This window comes from Capricornis sumatraensis, chromosome 5 (genome assembly GCF_032405125.1).
Source record: "Capricornis sumatraensis isolate serow.1 chromosome 5, serow.2, whole genome shotgun sequence".
NCBI classification, from domain to species: Eukaryota; Metazoa; Chordata; class Mammalia; order Artiodactyla; family Bovidae; genus Capricornis; species Capricornis sumatraensis.
This window is the reverse complement of record NC_091073.1, coordinates 49,107,279-49,120,904: the sequence shown is the minus strand read 5'-3', so window position 1 is coordinate 49,120,904 and position 13,626 is coordinate 49,107,279. Positions and strand designations below refer to the sequence as shown.

At 37.6% G+C, this 13,626-nt stretch overlaps 1 protein-coding gene across 1 annotated transcript in view; it reads left to right on the top strand.

The window, feature by feature from the left end:
- Nucleotides 1-13,626, top strand: part of FBXL13 (F-box and leucine rich repeat protein 13) — a 215,452-nt gene that overhangs the window by 102,559 nt on the left and 99,267 nt on the right. Inside the window, exons 10-11 of the mRNA XM_068972394.1 lie at nt 1,190-1,242; nt 4,675-4,775. Coding sequence (XP_068828495.1) covers nt 1,190-1,242; nt 4,675-4,775 — 154 coding nt within the window. The remainder of the gene's footprint in view (nt 1-1,189; nt 1,243-4,674; nt 4,776-13,626) is intronic.

Genomic DNA, 13,626 nt, shown 5'->3' with positions numbered 1-13,626 from the left:
CTTCCAAAATCTGCACATTTTAAACAATTTTTTTCATTTTTAAAATTCTAAAATTGGTTCTGGTTTGCACTTATTACTTAGGACACAGTTGTAAGGAGGAAGAAATGTTCAAAATGGATTTGTAATTAATAACATTTCTGTTGTTATTATCATGGGGCTCTGAGGTTATGAGCAACAGATGTGTTTTCTATTCATTGTCTCAGTGTGAATGCCAGGATCACCCCCTTGCCTGGAGTTTTCCTGATTGTAGGGGTCTCCTCCATTTAGAATGCCTTCTCCCCTCTTTGCCCCAAACATTCCTCCCATTCACTGTTTTGTGTTCCCTCACTGTTTCTCTTCTGTCTCAGATTTGGAGTCTTACTCATGCCAGTCTAGACCCAGAGAGCTGATTGTGTAACACTTTGCTGTCTAGCTCTTTGCACACGTCTTGATTTCCCTTCTAGATCACAAGCTGGGCAGGTGTCTCTGGTCCCAGAACTCACAGGCACTTGGCCTTTCTGACTCTCCACATATCAATCTAAAATTCTTTGTAAACTTTATGGCTATCTAACCTAAAATATAAACATTCTGTCAATTCCTGTGCATGCTGAATTATTCATGACATTCATGCTAAAGTATTTGCTGGGGGAAAATGTCCCGATGTCTGCAACTTACTTTAAAATGCATAAGAAATTAAGATGAATTGAGGGATAGAGAGGATGTACAGGTGGGTATGTGATCAAGCAAATATAGTAAAATATGAATTGTAGAATATGGGTGATGGTTATATTCATTGTACAATCCATCAATTCTCTCAACTTTCTATGTTTGAAAAATTTCATAATGTTAAAAGGAAACACAACCTCCCAAATTAACAAAAATGTCACACCACAAAAAAACCAAATTGGTTTTTTTCAAAAGCTTCAAAGCTGAAAAGCTCTAAGTATTTACAGTTTTCCCCCACAAAGTAGTATTTTTCTCTTATCCCCTTTCCTTTTGTAATCCTCAAACAATAATAAGCATATTTTAATTTTAAAGCCCAAAGAAATCATTTTTCTAGGAAAGGAAACCATATACTTAGAACAAGTTACTTACCAGGGGTTTTGGTTTGCTTTCTAATGAATACACAGCATTGAATGCAGGGTGGAAAAACTTTAAGTTTAAATATTTGTAATATGTTTTTTAGTAATATGTAACTTGTTTGATTTAGGTTTCTGTAAGAACCTGCAAGAGCTGAATGTCTCTGACTGTCCATCGCTCACAGTGAGTATAAGAAGCTTATTTTACTGTTGTTTATATGGATTCAGACTTGCTCCACTAGAGTACTAATAACACAGAGATTCTACCAAAACACGTCTGTGTGCTCATTTATATTAAATATGGAGAAAGCAAACATTGACAAGAAATGTTATCCAATTTATATAATGCTATTATTTATCCTATAGGTATGCCCAAGGTTGGAATCTCTGAAAAGTGAAAACCATTCAACAATAACACAAAAATGAGCTATATTTATGTTTAAGGTCATGTGTGTGTGAGAGAAAAAAATGGGCTCCAGCAGAGACAACAGGGTCAATTTATCAGTCTTCCTGGCTGTCAACTGTGGTGCCCAAGAGGATGGAAACGAACACGTAACCCTAGTCAGCTCCTTCCTGGTCCCTGTCTCCAGGCTTCCTCTGCTTTCAATCTGTCTTCCACTGCGTGACCACAGATATTCCTTCTAAAAGGCAGAACTGACCATTTCACTACTATCTTCCACCATTTATACAAACGCCTGTCATCCACACTATGGGATAAAGTCAGCTCTTTAAAATTACTGTACTCTGGAGGCCCTCGGTGATCTTGCCTCTGCCTCGCTCTCCAGTCTCATCTTCTAAGTCCTGCTGCACACTAAGTTGCAGCAGACACAACCTGCTTTGTTTTCTTTGCTGCGTGCACCAAGCTCCTCTTGCTGTTCTGCCTTTGCACAGGCTGTGCTCTCCACTTGGAGATAGGAGGAACAGGATGAAGAGCCTCATTGCTTCATGCTCCTCAAAAGTCACCAGTTCCAGATTGTAAGTCCATGCACCTTGGCATACGTGAAAAGACTTCATGAACCGGCTCCTTCTTGCTATCTACCCAGCCTCATCATTACAGTTTCTTCTTTCAGATTTCTACTCTATTTCATTCTTTATGTGCATATTTTTAGTACCTACTGTGTTAAAGATATATGATATATAGGGAACTTATATGTTATAAAATAGAGGTGTTATAGGGAATTTAAGATGAATTAGGTTCCAATTCTTACCCTCAGGGAGCTTTAGTTCTTCCTTGAAAAAAAAAAACCAGCATATTCTGTAAATTTGGCTTCCTAATAGGAAAGTCAGAACAATGTCATCTGTGTTGAACTTGTGAACATCAAAGTCTTTTTTCCAGTTTTAGTCTAATAATATACAGGGCTGATAATTTTATCCAGCTACATTTTACTGTTGTCTTTCCTTTTGAGACAAAGACTAAGAAACAGGCTTATATTTAAGGAGTTGAGTAACATTTATTCAAAAAGGTTTGATTTTTAAGAAGCTTGCCTTATGAATATATTACATCCAGAAAGATTTGAGTGCATTGTGGACAAATTCCACAGACCATCTTGCAGTGTTAAACACAGAAACAGTTTTTGCATTTATTTGCTCAAGTATTTGGGGATTGCAACTTGAGTTCTTTTGTTCTTTTAAATGTTGAAACAAAATTAGTTTGAATTTCCTTCAGACAGGAAAATGAAGAGAATGGTTTGTTTCCTCATCTCAAAGGAACATCGGATTATTCCATGTTACAGAAAGCCTACAACATCTTCCTCTTGCTGGTTCCCACAGTTACATCTGTGTGGCTACTTCTCTAAGGGTGTAAACCAGCTTTCTCTCCTCCTCCATGTCCCACTTGATCTGCATTTTTGCCGTAATCTTCCAACAGGCACATAGTCTCTTCGATAGTTGAACCATGAATATTTTTGAAGATAGATTCTTTGTATTAAACTATAATGCCACACATTATACTTGTTCTCTCCACTCCTGTTGGGGAAAAGTGTACTGTTTACTTTTTAAATGTATGCATGTATATCCAAATCCTACATTTCTGTGACGGAATGTCTAGAAACCTCGCTGGCATCTTGAATGCAATGGCAAGAGTACAGTGTTTATTCAAAGCCCTGTACTTGTTCTCAGGTGTTACTGACATACAGAATCTTTTCTACAGCAGAACTACAGTTTCACACCTTAAAAAAAACCCCTTGTGTTCTCTTTAAGGTATGGTTTGCATCTTAAATCAACCAATTCTTATCCCATGTGGAAGATGCTTTGACCAGTAGGATTTTCTTATTTTAATATTCATGATTCCAAGAAGTAGCTAGGAATAGAATATTAAGCACTGATGGTCCTGCTGAAACTAAACATTTCCCATCCTTTGTGCTATTGGGGGCAGCCATACTGACCATGCAGAATCCCTCCCCAAACCACATCAGCTAGCATAGTGACAGTTTACCTCTTCCTGTAATGGCCTATTTCTAGGACAATGTACCACAGATATTTAAAACTAGCAGACCTTTTCAGTATTCCTGGAGACTCATCCACCATCATTAAATAAACACAAACCTGCTGCTACTCATTCTAGAACATTTTACCAGTAGTTACCCACACAAGAAGCAGCAGCATTGCAATCCAAGCTTGCAATTCATCTGTCTTGTAAACGTGTGTTTAGGGCTCATGATTGAAATAATTATTTTGTTTTTCTGTCTTTCTCATGTCACAGTCACACTATTTTCTTGTTCTGGTTTCAGCTCTCTGGAGGAGGGCTGACTGAATCTTTAAGATTCTCCTGCACAGTTTCCCCGACACTAAATTTCATGTCTGACATGTATGCAGCCTCTAATTCAGGCCATCTCAAACTCATCCTAAGTTTGGTGAAAATCTGTTCAGCTATTTTAAATATTCAGTAACGGAACCACAGAAACTTCACCACACACAAACATCTCTCTCTCTCTCTCTCTACATATATATATATATATATCCATGTATGAATATGGACTCACTTTTTAATGAAGTCCAGTTGAAAGAGTTTACTACTCCCGTCTTTCAGAATGCTTTTAATAAGTTTAAAAATGGATCCCTTTTCAATCATTTTCATGTATCTAAAGAGTCAAGACTGTTTGACACTTTGACACAAACTCAAATTTTCTGTCATGGTGTTGAAATGGCAAGGGTTCAAATTTTAATAAAGCGTCATTGTGATGGAATGGGACTTTATTTCAAAGAAAGGGAACAGTGAAGTTGCTCAGTCGTGTCTGATTATTTATGACCCCATGGACTGTAGCCTACCAGATTCCTCCATCCATGGAATTTTTCAGGCAAGAGTACTAGAGTGGGTTGCCACTTCCTTCTCCAGGAGATCTTCCCAAACCAGGGATAGAACCCAGGTCTCCTCCATTACAGGCAGATGCTTTACCGTCTGAGCCATCAGGGAAGCCCAAAGAAAAGGAAGGGGAGGGAGTAATGAAGTTGCAAGCAAAGCAATCTTCTACTTAATTTGATTTATAACTAATAAAGAGTATGAAGAGATCAAGTCTGGCATATACTTTTTGGGGAGCAGGGAGAGAGATGATAGATAATGGGGAAATAGCAAAGCCTGTTAGACTTTAATAAGATTCTTCCCTCTACTGTTATGCAGGATGAATCAATGAGATACATCTCTGAGAGCTGCCCTGGCGTCCTGTATCTCAATCTATCTAACACAGTTATCACCAACAGGACAATGAGACTCCTGCCAAGGTAATGCTTGTGTTACCTGTATCACCCTGAAAATAGTTATGCTCCTTTGGGCCCTGATTTGCTGTAGTATCACCCGAAGGCAGTGCTCCTTTCACTAACACCCCCCGCCTGTGGCACCCCTATCCTGGTAACAGGAGACTGCTTTCAAGTCCCACTGCCTTCAAGTGCCACTGCTCTCCCTTCTTGGGGGGTATCCATTGAGATGAATACCCACTTCAGTGGGCATCCACTGAAATTATCAGTTATAATTAACTGATCCTTTGCCTTGGCTGCTGGTTTGGTGTCACTCTTGTAGCAATTTGCCCAGTAGCTTGAGTTAAGCTCTGCCTGTCTCCTTCTGATGGTCCTCATTCTTGGACTTTGAAGCCTGGCCCCTCAATTCTAGTCCAGTGTTCAGACTTCTCTACAACAGAAAGCCAATATCCTGCTTCCTCAGACTGAACTCTGCAGCGCCAGGTTCCCTACTGCCATGTTCTGGTTATCTGCTAGGGCCCCTGCATCACCTCCAGGAAATCTAATATTTGCTGGGGTTTTTTTTGACCTATGGACTGTTGACAAGCTAGCACTTCTTTGGAGGAGAAGGCATGGAAGAATACATTACTAAGAGCTGACAGGATATTTAACTTTATCCAAAATTTACATCATTCAATTATTCCTCATTTTCACCAAGGAAAAACTAATTAGGAAAGCATATATACTCATATTGGGAGAGATTCAAAACATTTTTCAAACTCCTATGAAGGAGTGAATAATTTTTGAGAATGTAACTATTTTTAGATCTATTTAAAAATGACAATGAGGCATTTCACTTCAGTTCAATTCAGTCGCTCAGTCGTGTCCGACTCCTTGCGATCCCATGAATTGCAGCACGCCAGGCCTCCCTGTCCATCACCAACTCCCGGAGTTCACTCAGATTCACGTCCATCGAGTCAGTGATGCCATCCAGCCATCTCATCCTCCGTCATCCCCTTCTCCTCCTGCCCCCAATCCCTCCCAGCATCAGAGTCTTTTCCAATGAGTCAACTCTTCGCATGAGGTAGCCAAAGTACTGGAGTTTCAGCTTTAGCATCATTCCTTCCAAAGAACACCCAGGGCTGATCTCCTTCAGAATGGACTGGTTGGATCTCCTTGCAGTCCCAGGGACTCTCAAGAGTCTTCTCCAACACTGCAGTTCAAAACCATCAATTCTTCAGTGCTCAGCCTTCTTCACAGTCCAACTCTCACATCCATACATGACTACTGGAAAAACCATAGCCTTGACTAGATGGACCTTAGTTGGCAAAGTAATGTTTCTGCTTTTCAATATGCTATCGAGGTTGGTCATGATTTTTCTTCCAAGGAGTAAGCGTCTTTTAATTTCATGGCTGCAGTCACCATCTGCAGTGATTTTGGAGCCCAAAAAAATAAAGTCTGACACTGTTTCCACTGTTTGCCCATCTATTTCCCATGAAGTGATGGGACCAGATGCCATGATCTTTGTTTTCTGAATGTTGAGCTTTAGGCCAACTTTTCACTCTCCACTTTCACTTTCATCAAGAGGCTTTTGAGTTCCTCTTCACTTTCTGCCATAAGGGTGGTGTCATCTGCATATCTGAGGTTATTGATATTTCTCCTGGCAATCTTGATTCCAGCTTGTGTTTCTTCCAGTCCAGCATTTCTCATGATGTACTCTGCATATAAGTTAAATAAGCAGGGTGACAATATACAGCCTTGACGGACTCCTTTTCCTATTTGGAACCAGTCTGTTGTTCCATGTCCAGTTCTAACTGTTGCTTCCTGACCTGCATACAGATTTCTCAAGAGGCAGGTTAGGTGGTCTGGTATTCCCATCTCTTTCAGAATTTTCCACAGTTTATTGTGATCCACATAGTCAAAGGCTTTGGCATAGTCAATAAAGCAGAAATAGATATTTTTCTGGAACTCTCTTGCTTTTTTGATGATCCAGAGGATGTTGGCAATTTGATCTCTGGTTCCTCTGCCTTTTCTAAAACCACCTTGAACATCAGGAAGTTCACGGTTCACGTATTGCTGAAGCCTGGCTTGGAGAATTTTGAGCATTACTTTACTAGCATGTGAGGTGAGTGCAATTGTGCAGTAGTTTGAGCATTCTTTGGCATTGCCTTTCTTTGGGATTGGAATGAAAACTGACCTTTTTAGGGATGCTTAACAGAAAATTCTAGGTGGTACTCTTCCTTATTTTTTCTCTTCAACCATTTTCTGGAAATGTGCAAGCCTAGGAAAAGGGTGGTGACATATTTGTTTATCTCATTAATTGACTTGTCACATTCTATTCGGTCAGATCTATCAAATTTTTCCTTTGAAATTTCTTGTCTTTTAAAAATAGAGAGTTTTCCTCCTTCCAGGCATTTGATACACATTTTTTTCTTCTATGATTTGTTTTTAAATTTATAATCAAGCTAGAATTTATTCTGTAGATAAATGAAACAACAATCTAACAGGCTCAACCCAGGTGGCCCAAAGCGTTTCGTGTGCAGTCCATGAGCTCAGAATATTTATTTTTCACATCAAGAATTGTCAAACTCCTGGGGATAGTAGGGCAGAGCAGGGGAGGAGGAGAGAGAAATTAAGAGTATGGGATTAGCATATACATACTACTGTATATAAAATAGATAAACAACAAGGACCTACTGTATAGCACAGGGAACTATATTCAATATCTTATAATAACCTATAATGGAAAAAATCTGAAAAAGAATATATTATATACATATGTGTGTGTGTGTATATATATATATGTATACATGTATGTATCGCTGAATCACTTTGCCGTACACTGGGATTTAACACAACATTATAAATTAACTATACTTCAGTGATTAAAAAAAAAGAGTTGTTAAATAACTGACCAATTATTGCAGCATCATATACTGAATAAAACTTTTCTCAAGTGACGTGTGATATCTCCTTATATATCTAGAGGCTTCCTGGTGGCTCAGACGGTAAAGCGTCTGCCTGCAATGCGGGAGACCCGGGTTCAATTCCTGGGTCGGGAAGATCCCCTGGAGAAGGAAATGGCAATCCACTCCAGCACTCTTGCCCGGAAAACCCCACGGACAGAGGAGCCTGGTAGGCTATAGTCCATGGGGTCGCATAGAGTCGGACACAACTGAGCGACTTCACTTTCACTTTACTAAAAACTCATCACTTTCTAATGTTTTTGTACACATTACTATTATCTATGTTCTTGAGGTGATTTATGTCTATTGATTCTGTATGGTGAAAATACTATAAAAGAGTGTACTCTGTGCATCTCTTCCCAACTCCATTATCAGTGATCTCTCATTAATAGCTTGAAATCAGCCAAAATGGCATGGAAAATGGCAAATAATACAAAATTAGGGCCTAGTTTATTTTTCTGTTGATTGTTTAGACTGGAGAAAACAATATAGGAGATTAAAAGTGCATCATGTCTACAAACTATAGAATGGGAGAAAAGATTTGCAAATGATGCCACTGACAGGGCCTAGTTTCCAAAATATACAGACAGCTCAACTCAACAACAAAAAATCAAAGAACCCAACTGAAAAATTGACAGAAGACCTAAATAGACATTTCTCTAAGGAAGAGATACAAATGGCAAATAGGCACATGAAAAGCTGCTCAAGATTGCTAATTATTAGACAAATGCAAATCAAAATGACAGTGAGGTGCCACCTCACTCACATGTGTCAGAATGGCCATCATTAAAAAGTCTACAAATAACAAATGCTGGATAGGGTGTGGAGAAAAAGGTATTCTCTTACACTCTTGGTGAGAATACAAGTTGGTGCAGCCACTGTGGGAAAAAATATGGAGGTTCCTCAGAAAACTAAAAATAGAACTACCATACGATCCATTCCTGGGCATATATTCGGACAAAACTATAATTCAAAATGATGTATGTATCCCTCTATTCATAGCAGCACTATTCACAATAGCCAAGACAACAGAAACAACCGAATGTCTGTCGACAGAAGAAGGGATGAAGATGTGGTAGATGTGATAGAATATCATAAAAAAGAATGAAATAATGCCATTTGCAGCAACATGGATGAGCTAGAAATTGTCATACTAAATGAAGTAAGTCAGAAAGAGAAAGACAAATACCATATGATATCATTTATGTGTGGAATCTAAAATATGACACCAATGAACTTACTTATGAAACAGAAACAGAATCATGGACATAGAACAGACTGGTGCTTGCCAAGAAGGAGGGAGTTGGGGGAGGGATGGAGTGAGAGGTTGGGGTTAGCAGAAGTCAAGTGTTTATATGTACAATGGGTAAACAGCAAGGTCCTACTGTGTAGCACAGAGAACTATATTCAAATCCAATGACAAATCATAATGGAAAAGAATATTAAAAAGAATGTATGGAAATATATGTATAACTGAATCACTTTACTGTATAGCAGAAATTAACACAGTAAGTCACAGTAAGTCAACTATACTTCCACAAAAAATACTGAAAAAAGGCATGTCATATTTGTAGCTGCAACACTGTGAATAGCACAAAAAAGTTTAGCAAGTATCTTTTCAGTACTTGAAAACTGTTATCCGATTGAGCAAAGAAGTCACATCATTGATGATTGAGTGAAATCTGGATACACACATTTTTCTTCACTTTTGTCTTACACATTAAAATAAATAAATATACTCATATTGGAATTATACTCATTCCTCAATTTTTAAAATTTTACTTCTATTTTTTGGTAAAAATAAATATAGCAGACTGACCAATTTTATTTCCTTTGAGTACACACAGGAGAAGACAAAAGTATCACCTATATTATGAGTTTGGCAAAAGTCAATGAATGAAAGCATTGTGTAAGAATCAACTGGTTATACGAAATCAGTAATAAACAGTATTGCGTATGTTACTATTTGTAATTTGTGGGCTATTCATCTTTTATATCTGTAAAATAGTTGATGTAAAATAGTAAGATGTATAATTTTAGAGCAAACATATATACATATGCATATATGTTTTTGAAGAGCCAGTTGTTAGATATTTACCAGTATGCCAATAATGAAAGATAAAATAAATTAGAAACTAAGTCATATTTTTACAATATTTAGTCTCCCTATCAGGAACATTTTGTTGTTCAGTCGTTTAGTCGTGTCCAACTTTTTGCAACCCCATGGGCTGGAGTCCACTAGGTCCCACTGTCCCTTGGATTTCCCAAGCAAGAATACTGAAGTGGGTTGCAACTTCCTCCTCCAGGGGAATCTTCCGGCCCAGGGATTGAACCTGGGTCTCCTGCAGTGGCAGGCAGACTCTTTACCAAGGAGCCACCAGGGAAGCCCATCGGGAACATAGTATACTTCAAAAAAATATCTTTTTGCAAACGCTCTTAGATGTCTCAAAATTTTGTTTTATTCATACAGATAGTCTTTGTGGTGTCTTTTTAATTGCCATTGTGCATGGTATCCTTTCTGAATGTGATTCCTCATTATATTTTCTAATGAGGAAATTTATTTTCAATATATTTTCAAACATATTTTCAATATATTTCTAATGAATACTTTTGGATTTGGATATGATGTACATGTATCTTTTTAAACTTTTCATTTGTATGATTTAATTGACTTCTTTTCTTCTAAAATAAGAAAGCAGAGGTATGAAATTACTTTTAAAGAACTTTGGCAAAGCTTGTATGATTTGATTAAGTATTGTTCTCCTTTTCTGAACAAACTGTTGTATATTTGCTTACCTCTTTGACCCAATAATTATTTAGAAGAGAATTTTGTTTTTAATTCTAGTTTCGTATACTGTGGTCAAGAAATGTGGACAGAATTATTCCTACTTTTTGAAATTTATGGAGATTTCTTGGTGGACTACTTAATATAATCAATTTCAATAAATCATCCATGAATGTTTAAAACAAGAGAGTTTCTTTCAGAGAACAAAATTTCTATGTATATATGCACATGCATGTGTAAATTCTTAATGTCATAGTGATATAGTAGTTGCCTATTATAATGAAGTTTTTATTTATTTCTATGTTATAACATAAATAACATAAATTTTGTTATTTAACATAAGGATTAATAAGTAGCATGTTTGTACATACAATCTATCTATAAATTGTAGCACTTGTTTACATAAAATTATATTTTTCTATCCTGGTTGATGTTTCTTTGTCTTAAATTCTTTTAAAATGCTGCTTACACAGTCACCTTTGTTTTCTTTTGCTTGTGGCTTTGTGAAATAACTTTATGTATACCCATAATTTTTAACCTTTGTGTTGCTATATTTTAGGTTTATCTTTCACATGTAGCACATAGCTAACTTCTATCTAAAAAAATTTCAATCTCTTTGCCTTTTTAAGAAGTGGTTTAAAAGATTAATATTTCTGGTCAAAACTGAGTATATGGTCTTATTTTTATCATCTTGCTTTATGTTTTTTATTTATTTTTATGTTACTGCACTGTACTTATCTTTTCTGCTTTTTGTTATAAAATGTGTTATATCTATAATCTGAATGCATTTAGAGAAATGCATATTCTGTTGTGTATTCTAACTAGTGGCTATTTCTATGTTTTTTAAAAACATGCTTCATCATGCATTTCTCTAATTATCAAAGTCACAATGAAACACTAACTTTGCTCCCCCTGTGTTTGACAAGAGATCTAATACATTCTAATTCTCCCTTGAACTCGATGTCCCTCTACTTTGACTCACCTATATGTAAATACATCCTAACTGTGATTTTTTATCATCTAACTTTCTTTTTAATATTGATTTTTGGTGTCTGTACTCAATACTGTAATCATATTTATGATTCAGTTCAGTTCAGTTCAGTTCAGTTGCTCAGTCATGTCGGACTCTTTACGACCCCATGAATTGCAGCACGCCAGGCCTCCCTGTCCATCACCAACTCCTGGAGTTCACTCAGATTCACGTCCATCGAGTCTGTGATGCCATCCAGCCATCTCATCTTCTGTCATCCCCTTCTCCTCCTACCCTCAAACCTCCCAGCATCAAAGTCTTTTCCAATGAGTCAACTCTTCACATGAGGTGGCCAAAGTACTGGAGTTTCAGCTTTAGCATCATCCCTTCCAAAGAAATCCCAGGGCTGATCTCCTTCAGAATGGACTGGTTGGATCTCCTTGCAGTCCACAGGACTCTCAAGAGTCTTCTCCAACACCACAGTTCAAAAGCATCAATTCTTCAGCGCTCAGCCTTCTTCACAGTCCAACTCTCACATCCATACGTGACTCCTGGAAAAACCATAGCCTTAAAACCCTACAAATGCTGCTCCATAATCTTCACTATTTCAAGTTAAAGAAAAGTCTAAAGCCAGCCTGATTTTTCTCTTCTTTTGTTGGTAATCTTTTTTTTTTTTTTTTCCTGCCAAGATGCTGGCAGGAAATTCCTTTTCTCTGAGAAATTAAGAACATTTTCCAAACTTGTGTTCTTTTAATTAATTTTTCCCGGGACATAGTAAATATTTCGGACATTAAAACTAATTTTCTCAGCTAAACCTCTTGGACATTAAAACTAATATTCTCAGCTAAAAAAGAGATAGTTATCTCTTTACTTTTCTATTAATGAAAATCTTTATTCAAATTTCATCAAGTTTCCCACTCATGTTCCTTTATTTTTGCTCTAGGATCCAGTGTAAGCTTCCATACTACATTCAGCTGTCATTTCCCCTTAGTGCTCTCCAGTTTGTTCCAGTCCACAGTTGTTCCTTGTATCTCATGACCTTGACACTTAAGAATACTGTTTATTTATGACACTTGAAGAATCCTGTTTATTTATTTTGTAAACAATCTCTCAATTTGGGTTAACTGATGGGCTTTTTTTTTATGTTTCAACCCTATTTGTTCATGTTTTATCTTAAGAATCTCCTTTCATTTTCAGGTCAGATTTTATTCCAGTCCTTTAAAGCTATCATCTTATCTCTCATCATTGTTTTCTCAGCAATACTGCATTCTCTGTACCAGTAGTTCTCAAAGTGTTTTCTGAGGACAGCAGTGTTCCAGTAAATGTTTAATAACTGGCTGAGGTAGGGGGTCAACGTATGTTTTGATTAGTAGGATTTACTGATTTCTGCGAGAGGGCATCAGAGGGCAGACACACTGAAACCATAATCACAGAAAACTAGTCAATCTAATCACATGGACCACAGCCTGGTCTAACTCAATGAAACTAAGCCATGCCCTGTGGGGCCACCCAAGACGGGCGGGTCATGGTGGAGAGTTCTGACAGAATGTAGTCTACTGGAGAAGGGAATGGCAAACCACTCTAGTATTTTTGACTTGAGAACCCCATGAACATATTGAAAAGGCAAAATGATAGGATACTGAAAGAGGAACTCCCTAGGTCGGTAGGTGCCCAATATGCTACTGGAGATCAGTGGAGAAATAACTCCAGAAAGAATGAAGGGATGGAGCCAAAGCAAAAACAATACCCAGTTGTGGATGTGACTGGTGATAGAAGCAAGGTCTGATGCTGTAAAGAGCAATATTGCATAGGAACCTGGAATGTTAGGTCCATGAATCAAGGCAAATTGAAAGTGGTCAAACAGGTGATGGCAAGAGTGAACATCAAAATTCTAGGAATCAGTGAACTAAAATGGACTGGAATGGGTGAATTTAACTCAGGTGACCATTATATCTACTACTGCGGGCAGGAATCCCTTATAAGAAATGGAGTAGCCATCATGGTCAACAAAAGAGTCTGAAATGCAGTACTTGGATGCTATCTCAAAAACGACAGAATGATCTCTGTTCGTTTCCAAGGCAAACCATTCAATATCACAGTTATCCAAGTCTATGCCCCAACCAGTAATGCTGAAGGTGAAGTTGAATGGTTCTATGAAGACCTTTTAGAACTAACACC